Genomic DNA, 12690 nt, shown 5'->3' with positions numbered 1-12690 from the left:
AGTCCATGAGTTCAACACCAGCTCTACAGATCTGCTCTTAACCTTCTTGCCTTATCCTTCATGCCAACAAGGATATTTGGTATAGTCGAAATGCCACCTGTATGGTGGCACTCCCCACTTGTGAGAGCATTTCCACCCCTTCTGGTTAACCTGATGCTGACAGTGTCACCAGCTAATTTCTCACCCGATTCTGAGTAAAAACTGCAACTTTGCACAAATACCTGTTGCAATCAGACTGCTTTTCTTGAGCTACTAGCTGGCTTGATTATGCAGGAGCTTACAGTCCGGATAGCCTCACCCTTGGCAGTTCCCCAAAAGCCTCTGTGTTCCTGTGACTTTATTGACAAGTTAGCCAAATCTCCAGTCACATTCTTCTACGTTTTTGTTTCCCACATTTTTGTTTTCACTTCTGCCTACCCTTGCTTCTTCTGGGGCTGAAGTTGTTGCCAAACCTCCCAGGTTTGCATATTTTCCTCTTTGTACCATCCCAGTTAGAGAATGTCGTCGCATGGCAACACAATGTAAAACATTCATTTAGTGACACAGAACAGTCTAGTTAAAGGCTATTTCAGCCACACATGCATTCATTTTTGTGGAGAAGAGCAGACAGAAAAAAAGGGAAAATGTCCACAAATCCCACAATCCTTCTTTATTTGGAAGAATGGCTTTTAAATGAAGTCAAGCAGTATCTTGTTTTATCATTCATTTATTTAGCAAAGAAAGGAATGAATTCAAATACCCCACACAATGAACACATATTATTCCCTGATATCAAGATGCAGATTCGCTTGTGAACAATTTTAAATGAATCTGTTTTCTTACTATTGAAGTCATCTTGTACTGTGCATGGATTTGTGCAGAAGCAATACATTTTGGGGTCAATTCTGTAAACACACTAAAATAAGTAACTTGTTACATCTATACCATTGATTTTTACTTACGTGATGAGTAAAAATTATACTCAAGAGCCTATCTTATGCCAGCCTAGGCATGGAAATGACACTGAAAATTAGAAGTATATCTCTCTAGGCTCACTGCAGTGTTGGTGGAGAGACACAAGCCCTCATCAGGATGTAACTCTGCCCATCTAAGTATGCTTTCCTGGACAAGACATAGAGGATGCTGATGGCAGCTACAATCAAAATTGGCCAGACGCCTCAAGCAGAGCGCGATAAGCTTGGACCAAACTGTTTACAGAATTGATCTCATACAGCAAAGCCATTATGCATACAATCAGCATTAGGAATGTGCTCATGTTGTGCTGATTTTATTAAAACTGGTCCCACATTTAAAGAAGTGAATATATTCATTCAATAATTATGAGGAAAAAAATATTGAAGCATTTAATCCTATTAACATTTTACTTGCATCTGGGACCTCTTAATCTCTTTTCTGGTTTGAACAGCCGTATGGTCTGATGCTCTGAGAACTTTCTTTACTAACATGTGTGTTTCAGTAGCTCTTGACTTGTACGCTGGCACAGTGTTTTCCCAGAGGCTGTTGTGGAGCTCTGGTAGAGCTAACTAAATGCACAGTATCCTACACCCATGTGAGACTTTAATCAGTACTGCTTAATAGCCTGGAAATCAAAGCCGTTTAAGCCCCATTCTTTCTTCCACTCTCTTATGAAATTCCTAATCCTAGTCAAAAATCTCTTGATTAGTTTTAGCCAAACCACATTGCTTCAACATCAGGTGACTGCAAATGGCTGGAAAAGCTTCTACATAGAGTAACTTAAAAAGGTCATAAAGATAATCAGACTCAAATCAAAGTCCAAGATATATCTGCAAGCACAGGAGTCCATTTTTTAAGCAACTGAGGAACATATGCTATGATTCAGACATAAAAAAATAAGCACAAAATGTGCACTCAACCCTAGTTGTACTTTGAGTTGGCCAATGAGTGTATATACCATGCAGGATGTCACTGGCAATCTTGCTTCCTCCTCCCTCCATGCAGCAGGGCTACACGGAAACAGCTTTACTTAGGGAATTTTCATTTATCTGCCAAACTGTTTGCATTCAAAATAGAAAAGCATTTTTAAATTTATGCCATCAGTGTAAACACAGTTAGTAATATTAATTAATGCCATCGGAGGTAATATAATTATTTATCCAGGATAGATCACTTTATCCAAGAGAAAGGATGAACTATATTTAAGCACGGCATTTGATGAGCAAGGGACTTGATTTGATTTTCCCTTTCAAAGAACAGAACAATGCTTTCATAACCAAATTTTATCCTTGAGAAAATTTGAGAGGTCTGTTGGCTTAAACAAGGTTTGCAGGAAATGCCCACTTGTTATATTTTTGACAGAAAGAAAAATAAGAGCTTTCATGAAGAAATGGACATCATTTAATAGGGGACTTGGCAGTGCTAGGTTAATGGTTGGACTCAATCTTTGACGTCTTCCAACCTAAACAATTCTATGAAATCTGCTTTTCACCAAAACGTATGCAGCCTATTTTAGAAAAGTAAGTTGAAAATTAATAGAGATTGCACTTTGCTTTGCTCCATGTACTAGGAAAAGCTGTACTAAGCTACCTGGGCAGCTACACAGAATTCAGAAGATGAAAATACTGATACAGGCAGCGCATCTGGGGTCCTCTAAATTACCTAAGACACAAATATCTAAAGGCTTTAAAATCTGTTGTCTCACAATCTAGCTTGACAAGGAGCTCTTGCCATCAAGTTTTTGTCATTTAAGTGCTGTGAAATTTCCATGTTTATCCTCCTGCTTCAGAGAGAGTTTTGAATATATTTCTGCCTGTGATATAGAACAATTAAATCTAGGAAACTAAATGACAAAGAAAAATAATTAAAAGAAACACTTTCCAGACACGTTGGCACGGGAGCTGCTCAAAGATCTGGAACACCTGAAATACTCCCTTGGGAGAGGGAAGTGTGAGCAGACTGAGCATCTGCTAAATGCACTTCTAGCTATGATCATGCAGACTTAACCTAGGGTATTATTATCACCCATATAACATGTACCTAACGTATGTGTTTATCCATGAAAAGAACGGAAAATAGGTGTGCCTCAAACTACTGAAGACTTAGGAAAAAAAGATAATGTCAGTAATTTTAATTAAAAAAGGTTAAAATAAAAATACATAGTTCAAATATTTTAAATATATTGGTCTTAAAACTAATCGTCTAAATATAAAATCCAGAAGTTGGACTAATGTGCTCTTAGTACAGGGGCAGAAAGGAACGTTGCTCATATGTGTGTATGTACATGTGCTGCTTTTTCTTGGCAGTAGCAACAATATAGGTTTTATTTTACCTTATTTAAATATAACATCTATCTTTTGGCATGAACACAGTAATTCAAATACCATACTGTTTATGATTTGGAGAGCTTTTCTCCCCTCTATCTCTTGCAAAGAAAATTTTCTCTTACCCAGGGCAATCAGCTAATTTGTTCCTGGAAAACCAAATCTAATGTACAGTAAAAAATCACAAATTATAGAGACCCAGCATTATTATGCTTTCTGGAGATGAGCTGGTGTGAAGGTGAGGTGCTTTCATTTGACTGAGTTAGTAACAGGGAGAACTACTCAGCTGGAAAAAATAGGCGGCTGAGCTTAATTACTTTCATAGATAGTAAATGTGTGTTCATTTTACTGCATAGCATTTTAAAGACCACTTTGAATTTTTTCATTTTTCTGCAGAACAGATTGGAAACATAGTGCTACATTCAGATCTACCCCCATTCAAATATGTAGCTCACTGCTATCAGTAGATACAGTGTTTACCATTGCTATGTAAGTGTTTCTTGGTACTTTTTGATTTTTTCATACATAGTTGTGAATCATTTTAATCTATACATGTTTCTTCTCTATTTGCCTATCATAACATAACCTAATTAGCAAGGGCTCTAAACAGAATGGAAACATTCCCACTCTGCTTCTCCCTGCATGCCTCCCTAGTATTCTAGTGCAATGGTCTTTGCTTTTAGCAAGAAAATGAAAGCCCAGTTCTTTAATCCTTAGTATTCACTTATAATTTCTTCTCACAAGCTTCTGAGCGTAGCAAATGCTTCCTTGCTACTATATACTCTGGAAAATCTGACTCAAATCCCTGCAACTTTCTTTTTAGGTATACATCTGGAATTTCAGACACAAAAATAACAATGCCATGAATGCGGGTGAAGACAGACAGAACAAAGAAAAATGGTATAAAACTTTGTCTTTCCTCATCTACCACTAAAAAAGGAATTAAAACTGATAACTTAAAACTCAAACAGTACTTTAAATATTTACATCAATGAAGTCCAACAAGATCATCATTTAAAACACAAAAAGAATGTTCCTCTAGGAGCTGACTGATGCAGGTCAGACACCACCGCAAGATGAGAGAGCCCTTTGCAAATATATCTATGTTCTCTGAGCCAGCTTTGTTTGTCGGACATGTGCATATAAAGTAAAAGCTGGAAAGAAAAAAGCAGACCTATGATTATGCGTACATACCCCCAAGAGCCAGAGAGGGCACACAAAACACGGTGCAGCTGCACTGTTCTGTGGCCAGGCTGGTGGGGAGTGCCACAGCCATCAGAGACAAGCGTGTTCCATGCACACGCACTAGAGAGAGGAAGCCTGTGGAATGCCACAGCAAACTCACGTGCTGCAGCAAGGCTGGTTTACTACAGACACAGAGAAAAACCTCCCAGCGTACCTCTCCCATCTGCCCTCCTCCCCTGGCCTCCCTGTGGGACATGCCCTTCCACACCCTCACAAAAATTAAACTGAACAAGGTGAAGGCTTTATGTGACTGGGCTTGGCTTGCAACTGCGAGCCACTGACCCCGGAGGTGTCCAGGTTAATTACAAGACTGTATCCCTTAGTACTTCTCTGTACTCTGAGCAGCTGAACTGCAGCCAGAGTGATTTACAGCCCAGGAAGATCAGACTACAGAGCCCAGAGCTGCTGCAGAGGATCACTAAACCACCATATTTCTTCTTGTCATCCCCAGCACCTTGTGAGCTTTTTTTGGCAGTGTGAGCTTCAGGAGACTGCACAGAGGACTAACAGTAAAGATCCCTTTTTACACCCCAAGGAAATAAAAGACAACACCTAAAAAAAAAATTAGATTTGTACTCCTGGCACAGGTTTAAGGGGTAACATTATTTTTTCTTTTTAAAACTCAGGCATTACTTAGTCACTTGTTAGAGAAATATAAGCGGAAATTTATGAAACTGAGCAAAGCAATGCAATCCTCATGAATAGTCCAGCAACACCGAGGGGCTACAGCTGCCCCTGACACTGAAGGCCAACCTTGCATTCTGCAAAGAAAACATCATGTCACAAACAGGCGGTTTGGGCTTTTGGCAGCAATGGGACATTGATGGCTTGGATCGTGCTTGAAATGTCTCTGAACTTCATCTCTGAAGCCTCAATCACATGAGCACTCGAGTAGCACAGGCCTTGGGGACTGGGGAGTTACAGGAGGCCAGAAAATACACAAGCCCATTAGTACTCATCATAATTATTGAAATCTGTAAAATAGGTATTAGAATAAGTCTTTGCAGTAAGATGTGGATTGAAGTATTTGTTTCTCTCCTCTAGAATCAGGTTGTTTTTGTTAAATGCCTGGGAAGATAAAGAAAAAAAAAGAAATCAGAAAATAAAAAGGACACAGGAAAGGTAACCACCAAGTGCTCTTTCACCAAGGCAGTTTTCGTGGCAAGTATCTGTAAGCCAGGCAAAAATACACTGAGAAATACCTGTGCATTTACAGAAACTTGCATTTGCAAGAAGTATCTTCTTATGTAATAACATTCCTACAGAAATAAATTCTACTTAATAAAGCCAGTCATTTTCCCCCCAATATTACAAAACTAATTTTATGATTCTATGAATATTTTTAATCATATATACGCAGTTCTTCCTATTACAATGAGTCACATACTATCTTTTTACTGAATAAGAATTATTTCCTCTTTACTGCATTAATTCCCTGATTTTCAAGTGGCAGAAATGTCTGAAGGCCTTAAGAGCATAAATCCTGTTTTTTAAAAAAGTAATATGGGTATTTAGAATACGAATTTTCAAAGGATTGGGGTTTTTTTTTGTTTCTGTAGCTATCTAGAGAGATGATTAGTGGAATTTGAAAAAGCTTTAAATTAAGTTCATATTGCACTGCCAACTAGAAGATCCAGACTTTTCTTGCTGTTTATAATGAATTTCATTAAAATGTCTTTAATTACAAAGAAAAATGCATAAATTAAGAACTGGATTATCCAGGTAGGATTTAAGAAAAATCCTCATTTGCAAAAAAGCTTTGCAGCTGCATGAACAAACTGTGTAATCTGGACATACTGAACTAGGTATTTCCAGAATGCACATCCTTTCTTAATTCAGTGGATCTGAAAAGCAGAGTTATTTTAAAAGGTCACAAAAAGAAAACAGCACTTTGGGAAAAATGATGAAATAGTATGGATATCATTATAGACTCTCAGTACCTCTGTCCTGCTTTTTCACAGAATAGGTTGGGTATAAACACTAGCTGAAAGTCTGACCCAGAATATATTCAGCAGATACATCTCCTCTATAGAGATATAGTGCAGGAAAATGAAGAGTGACCTTGATATTGGGTCATCAGAGCCAAAGGATTTTCTTCAGTAGATGCCATGGTGATTGCTAATGGCCCTATTTACTTCTTGAACAAGCCACCAGGGAACACAATTAGGAAAAAAGTCCCACAAAAGATCTTGAGTGATTTGCTTTTTCCAGGAAAGCCTGCTGTATAAATTATACACACATGCAAAATCCAACTTCCTGCCTAAAAGGGATTGACAAGCAAAAGGATCTACAATTACAATACCTCAAGTGAAATCTACTTTTGTCATTAACAATCAGCGTAAGTTGATCTCAAATGCCACTGCGGAAAAGCGGCAAGGAGAATTCTTTTGATATAGCAGAAATGTTGTCTAGGTGCATTGAGCAGCTCCCAGCCCTCTGCTCACCTTGATGGCTTCTACAGAGTCATATTTGTCCAGTTTGTTGATGTGGTTGGTGATGCTGGTGTTGAGCGGAGCGGGCGACACCGGGTGGATGACAGTCGCGTCGTGGGACTGCTGCTGGTACCGCTGGCAGTAAGTGTAAACAAGCAGGGTGAGAAGGCAACCAAGGATTGAGCTACTTAATCCCACTGCGATCATGTGGAACATGTTGAACTCTGCAGAGAGGAGAAAAGAAGACAATCTTAATTTTAAGGCAGTAGCAGTAAAAGCTTCAGCTCGGGGAAAAATGTAGACGAGTGTTTGATTCAAATAAGGATAAGGGAATTTTCATGTGTTTCCCTGAAAACTCTCAATTGCAATGGTTCATCCCTACAGTAGTAAATTCATTTTGCTTCCCTGAAGATTGTAAGAATCTTAGATACCCATACATCTCTGTAAGTATTGAGATCTTTGAAAGATGCTTAAACAAGTTCAGAACACAAATAAAAGAAAAATTAATTGCATTCCGTATGTTTGAATAGTTCAACATTTTTTCTTCAGACTGTCTAACAAAGCCTTGTTATATAAAAATTATGTATATAGTGTACATACACAGCTTTTTTTCTTTCAGTGAACTGAAGTATCACCTCCTCTGCTGCTATCACAGTTCTTTCTCTTACACATAGTGACTTGTGGCAGAACTGACAAAATCCTGATATCGTTGAAGCACATTTGTGATTCTCATAAATGTTTTCCATATCCCTTTTATAGGATGCATGTCCCAGAAGCAGCAGCACCTATTTTTCCATCCCTGCTTTGATTCTTGCTGGTTACCATTCTTTCTGTATCTTGGCCAGTTCCCCTCTCCAGCTCTTAGAATTTTTTCTTTATATAAGGGGGAGTAAGGAAGAAATGGTAGCATTTTAGGGGAAAACTGGAAGTGGTGAGAGATGGACTCCTTGACTCTCAATATACTTTTAAGCACAGCAGCCAGAGAGTGCAAAGTCAACAACTCAGAGCCCAGCAGTCTCCTATCTGCTCTGCTTATCAAAGGTCTGATGGGATCAGACCATGGGAAGCCCTCTCCACCTACGCAAGGACTAAAACTGAGAGGAAGCCCATTGCTGCATGAAACTGTAGAAGGGAATCTAAAGCACTATCATCCTCTGATGTTGCTGAACAGAGATACCAGGTCAGATATGGCACCAGTAGGATTAGCTGAAAATAAACAAATTATATTGCTTTCCATAGTTATATCGAACTGGAGGTGTGCTTTTTGATTAGGAAAGAAGTATCACTGCGAAGCTCATGTTGGAAATTTCATCTTAACATGACTGAAAATTTGTTTGTTGTGGCCTTAATGACACATTTTAAGCTGATATACTGGTGCTAGTCTTAAAACCATCTGTCAGATCTTTTTCACTGTAATACAGAAAAATGGGCTGGCACATGGTGCTATTTTTTTTTAAAACCTCAGGTAGGACCTTTACATGCCTACTGAGTACTTAGAAACATGAACTAGTATTTAGGTGGCCCAGTTGACTGTATCAGTATATCAATCTATCACTGAAATATCCTTCTACATCTTTATGAGAGCTTCCCAGTACTGTAGAACTTGGAAGAATGTTGTCAAAGTACTACTGCTAATTAGCAAAAAAATCAAATTACATTATCCTGGCTCAAATAAGAAGCTACCATATGCACAAGTACCCTTGCACAACCTCTGTGTTTTCACTGTCCTTTATTAGGTTAAAAATGAAGCTTATCTGTGCATGGAAGAATACTAGAACTGGCCAGAGCTATTACCATGACGACACAGACTAAGCGTGATAGCTCAACACAGAAACAAAAAAAAGTTCATTTTCCTTTTTCTTTTCTTCTTCTTCTTGTTTAGTGGCTTTAAAAGCTTTTCCTTTCAAGATTGGTTTTGCTAGTACCATGACTCTTCAGAATGGAACCTTTTATTTACTTTTTAGTTTTGTCTCTGGCAATGAAGCTGAAAATGAGTCCCAGACAGAGTCTCAGCTATTAAATAGGTTAGCAGGCTGGTTTTCTGCTGTTTATTTGGAGTCCAAAAGAGGTTTGTGGACTTATTATCCTGAAAAAGGTGGAGCAACTTCACAAATTTTGACCTACTGATAACCACATTATACAGATATTTCTTTTTGAGTACAAGGATGACTGCCACACTGAAAAAGAAGAAAATACAAACATCCAGTACTGTGTCTTCTACTCTCAAAGGTCACCAATGACAGATGGATATTTAATGAGAAATCCTGTAGTAACTACATTTTTCTGTACAAGTGTAAATAATGAGAATGCAGCATTTAGACAGCAGAATAATGCTAAGGGAGTGCAAAAGGTGAAACAAAAGCAAAAAATGGGGAATCAATATTTCAGCATTTAATAGACATCTTGAGCTGAAAAGCTTACCGCCACATCGTTTCTCTTCTATGCTGCTGGATCGTGCCACAGATATTTCTAGAAAAAATAAATAAACCACTCAGGCCAAGGAGAAAAAATATTACCGAGAACTTCTAGTTAGATTAACACAGTAAGGATTTAAAAATCCATCCTATTACATCCACTTCAAATTAAAGGTAAAAGATATTTTTACTGTGTGGTTGAATTAATAGAAAGGACCCATGACATCTTCAGGTTCCTTATTTTCCCAAGCAAAAGCAGCAACTTATTTCTAATTCTCGCCTCAAAACATCTCTGGAATAAAAAGGATGAAATGCACATGAAAACATTCTTTGTGGAGTTTAGGCTTGTGGAGAAGGAGTTGATTTACTGAAGTAAAATTAACTACAGTTTAATTACCTTGCACTCAAATGGGCTCATTACTTCTACAAGTCACATCTAGCACTAATGTGAAAAGTGGGAATTTATGCATCTTCAAAAAAGAGGACTGCCAATTTTATAGGTCTCAGTCATAAACTAATAAAATACAATTCTAGCTTGTATCCTTAACATTTTTACTTTGAAAATACAGAATAAAATCTGTTGGCAATCAAGTTTTTCCACTCCTTACTTCCAGACCATGGTTTCTATGAAGGGAAGTTCTGCCTTACAAATCAGTCTCTTGAACCCCTCTGAAAGGATCAAGAATCATGTGTAAACAAGTGGGGTAGCTGACACAGTATACCTGGATTTCAAAAAAGCAGGATTTTAAGTTCTTCGCAACAAATTTCCTTTCCAAGCAACAAATGAAGCGAGGGAAAAGATACAGAAACCGGCTAGCATTATGTACCCAGTTCTTACAACAGAGGAAGGTTGCTACTTCTGCAGAAGAACTAGGGAGAAAAGGAGTTAAAGGACCTGGGCAAATAAAAGCGAGCTGAGTGAACCAAAGAAAGCAAGATAGATTCCCTAAGGTGAGAGTAATGGGCATGACCTTATCTGCTCTGTTACTGGTAATGTGAGGAGGAGCAGCAAACAAACCAGAAGGGCAAGAGACATGGTGGCTTGCTTCAGATTCTGAAAATGCCTACTTTCCAAAACAAGATGTAGAGCTTATACTGGATTAAGCTGCAGATTCACAGAATGTGAATATTAATAGAGCTTCAAAAGCCTTAGAAAAGGGAAAATAGCGTGGGAGTTTGAGCATTATGCACCATCCATAAAAACAGCGTTTAACTTTGTTGATGTCTTCGTTACACTGCACTAAAGTTTATTGCATAGTCACACAAAGAAAAGGTTTCTGCACTGAGTAAATGCAGCTACATTTCAAATGATAAATTAAAATGTAAATTCTTCTGTCTGTGAAAAGACCCCTAGCTTTTTTTAATGTACATAGGGAGAAAGTTGACTGTTAACAGCAGTGCATTGTGACCACTCATACTGTTGTGTGGATTTAAATGACTGCTGTGATTTAAAAACAAAAGTACAGTCATGAGTTTTGACAAATACTATAGAATAATGCATAACGTGACTATCCATCAGGTACTTAGCAGTCATGGGGGAGATAAGGACTGTAGGCAAAGCCAATAGTAATTACCTTTCTGAGCAGCTAATAATGTAAGGGAGTCTCTGAAATGATTTCCAGATTAACAACCACAGAACCCATTTTGTACATGCAAACCAGAAAACCTATAGCAATGTTTCTCTAATAATCCTAGTCTCAAAAACACTTAAAATAAAAAGCAAACTATTTCTACTTGCTGCATGTACTCATCCCCTGCTACCAAGTAAGATGTGAGAGACCTGCAGAATGCTGTGACAGTGACTAACCAAAGTCCCGGGCAGTGAATTGTCTCTACACAGCAGACCAACATCCTTGTGCTGACTACAGGCAAGTTCTCCACCAGCTCATGGATCTGCACAGTGCAGTCTCAAATAGTGCTATGCCTCAGTCCTGAAATCTTGAGAGATTTCACTAATCCTTCAAGGAGGTGGCTGATCTCACCTGGTATAAGGTTGGAGTCCACAGCACAGGCTCGGCTCTCTGTAGTGTTGCCCGTGCACTGGCTGCCCACAGGAAACAAAATGATGCACTGACGAGTGCGGGTCTGGAAGCCAGACGAGTCACAGTCAGACCACTGGGACCACTCGGACCAGCTGTCTGCAACAGGCAGAGAGGGACACATGCAGGCACTGAGATTAAGGAGTTCAAGTACACTGAGTGAGACAGAAAAATATCATATTTCTGAGTTAGGACAAAAGGCCTCCTCCACAGCTACCACCACCTAGAAGAGGGCAGCTCCTTCTTTCTGATAAAACAAAGGCATTTTGGCTTTGGCAGAAGTCTCTGAAGTGGGGAGTGTGATTTGCTGCAGACATATCATGGTTTTGGCTTCTGCCATGGCCTTTGTGTGTAGAAGTTAGAAGCCGGGGGATTCTGTGGGGGGCGACTGAAAGCATGATAGCTGTAGAATTAATTCCAGTCTAGGTCATTAGGGTGGACAAGGCCACTGTATTTTTTTATGTACCTGAGATGTAGCAACATAAGAGTATATATTCCAATCTGAAACAGGATGTGTATTTAACCACAAAAATAGTAGCATCTTGAAGATTTTTTAAAGTTTTCTTTTGCTATTTCAGGTCCATCTCTTGGCTGTAGATTCTCATCTTCTCTTCCCCATTCAGTTTGTCACCTTCTATTTATTTTCTGTATTTTTTCCTCTCCTCATGTAGCTTTGATTAAGATTTTTTTATTTCATGCCTGTGTGACCTCAGATGCTTTCCTTAAATGAAATGAACTGATCTCATTCCCATGAGGTGCCGTGAGTTTCCCGCACTCAGCATTCCTACAACTCAAGGTGAAGCCTTGCCTTCATAGGAGTCTTCTGATTTTGGCAAATATAGTAAAGACAGAGCTCAGGTAAACTTCCTTTCTTCTGCCAGCTTTTCCACAGAGATAGATTTTATGGTTTTGATATGGAATAAATAGTTGTACTATCCCAAACCAAACTTGTTTCTACTTCAACATTTTAAGTGATTTTATGCCAATATGAAGCAAATTTACAAATTTCTTTTTGCTTCAGATGAAAAACTGTATTTTCTAATTTTGAGTCAAGTTAGATTAAAGAACATTACAATTTGTAACACAGCTTTTTTACCATTTGTAGTGAAGCTTTTCTATGCTGTCAGTCAGGTGGAAAGTTAAGGAAGTTTTACACTCTTTGGGGCCCCTTCCAATACATTGTATAATTCCAGCATACAAGGTTCACATTTACTCATTACTTTGCCCTTGTTCACACAGGAAAGAAATTAAAACTCTCAGCCATCTAAAATTTAACAGACTC

The 12690-nt window shown here is 38.5% G+C and overlaps 1 protein-coding gene across 3 annotated transcripts in view; it reads right to left on the bottom strand.

The window, feature by feature from the left end:
• Window positions 1-634: 634 nt before the first annotated feature.
• SEMA5A (semaphorin 5A) overlaps window positions 635-12690 on the bottom strand; it is a 298126-nt gene continuing 286070 nt past the window's right edge. For all 3 annotated transcript variants that reach the window (XM_017738722.1, XM_017738723.1, XM_008637204.2), the window contains 4 exons: window positions 11352-11507; window positions 9377-9424; window positions 6968-7179; window positions 635-5591 (listed from right to left, as the gene is read on the bottom strand). In XM_017738722.1, the coding sequence (XP_017594211.1) occupies window positions 5472-5591; window positions 6968-7179; window positions 9377-9424; window positions 11352-11507 (536 nt within the window). In that variant the 3' untranslated portion in view covers window positions 635-5471. The remainder of the gene's footprint in view (window positions 5592-6967; window positions 7180-9376; window positions 9425-11351; window positions 11508-12690) is intronic.

The sequence above is a fragment of the Corvus brachyrhynchos genome, unplaced genomic scaffold (genome assembly GCF_000691975.1).
Source record: "Corvus brachyrhynchos isolate BGI_N302 unplaced genomic scaffold, ASM69197v1 scaffold23, whole genome shotgun sequence".
In the NCBI taxonomy this organism is placed as follows: Eukaryota; Metazoa; Chordata; class Aves; order Passeriformes; family Corvidae; genus Corvus; species Corvus brachyrhynchos.
The sequence above is the reverse complement of the archived record's forward strand: the minus strand, read 5'-3'. Positions and strand labels throughout refer to the sequence as shown.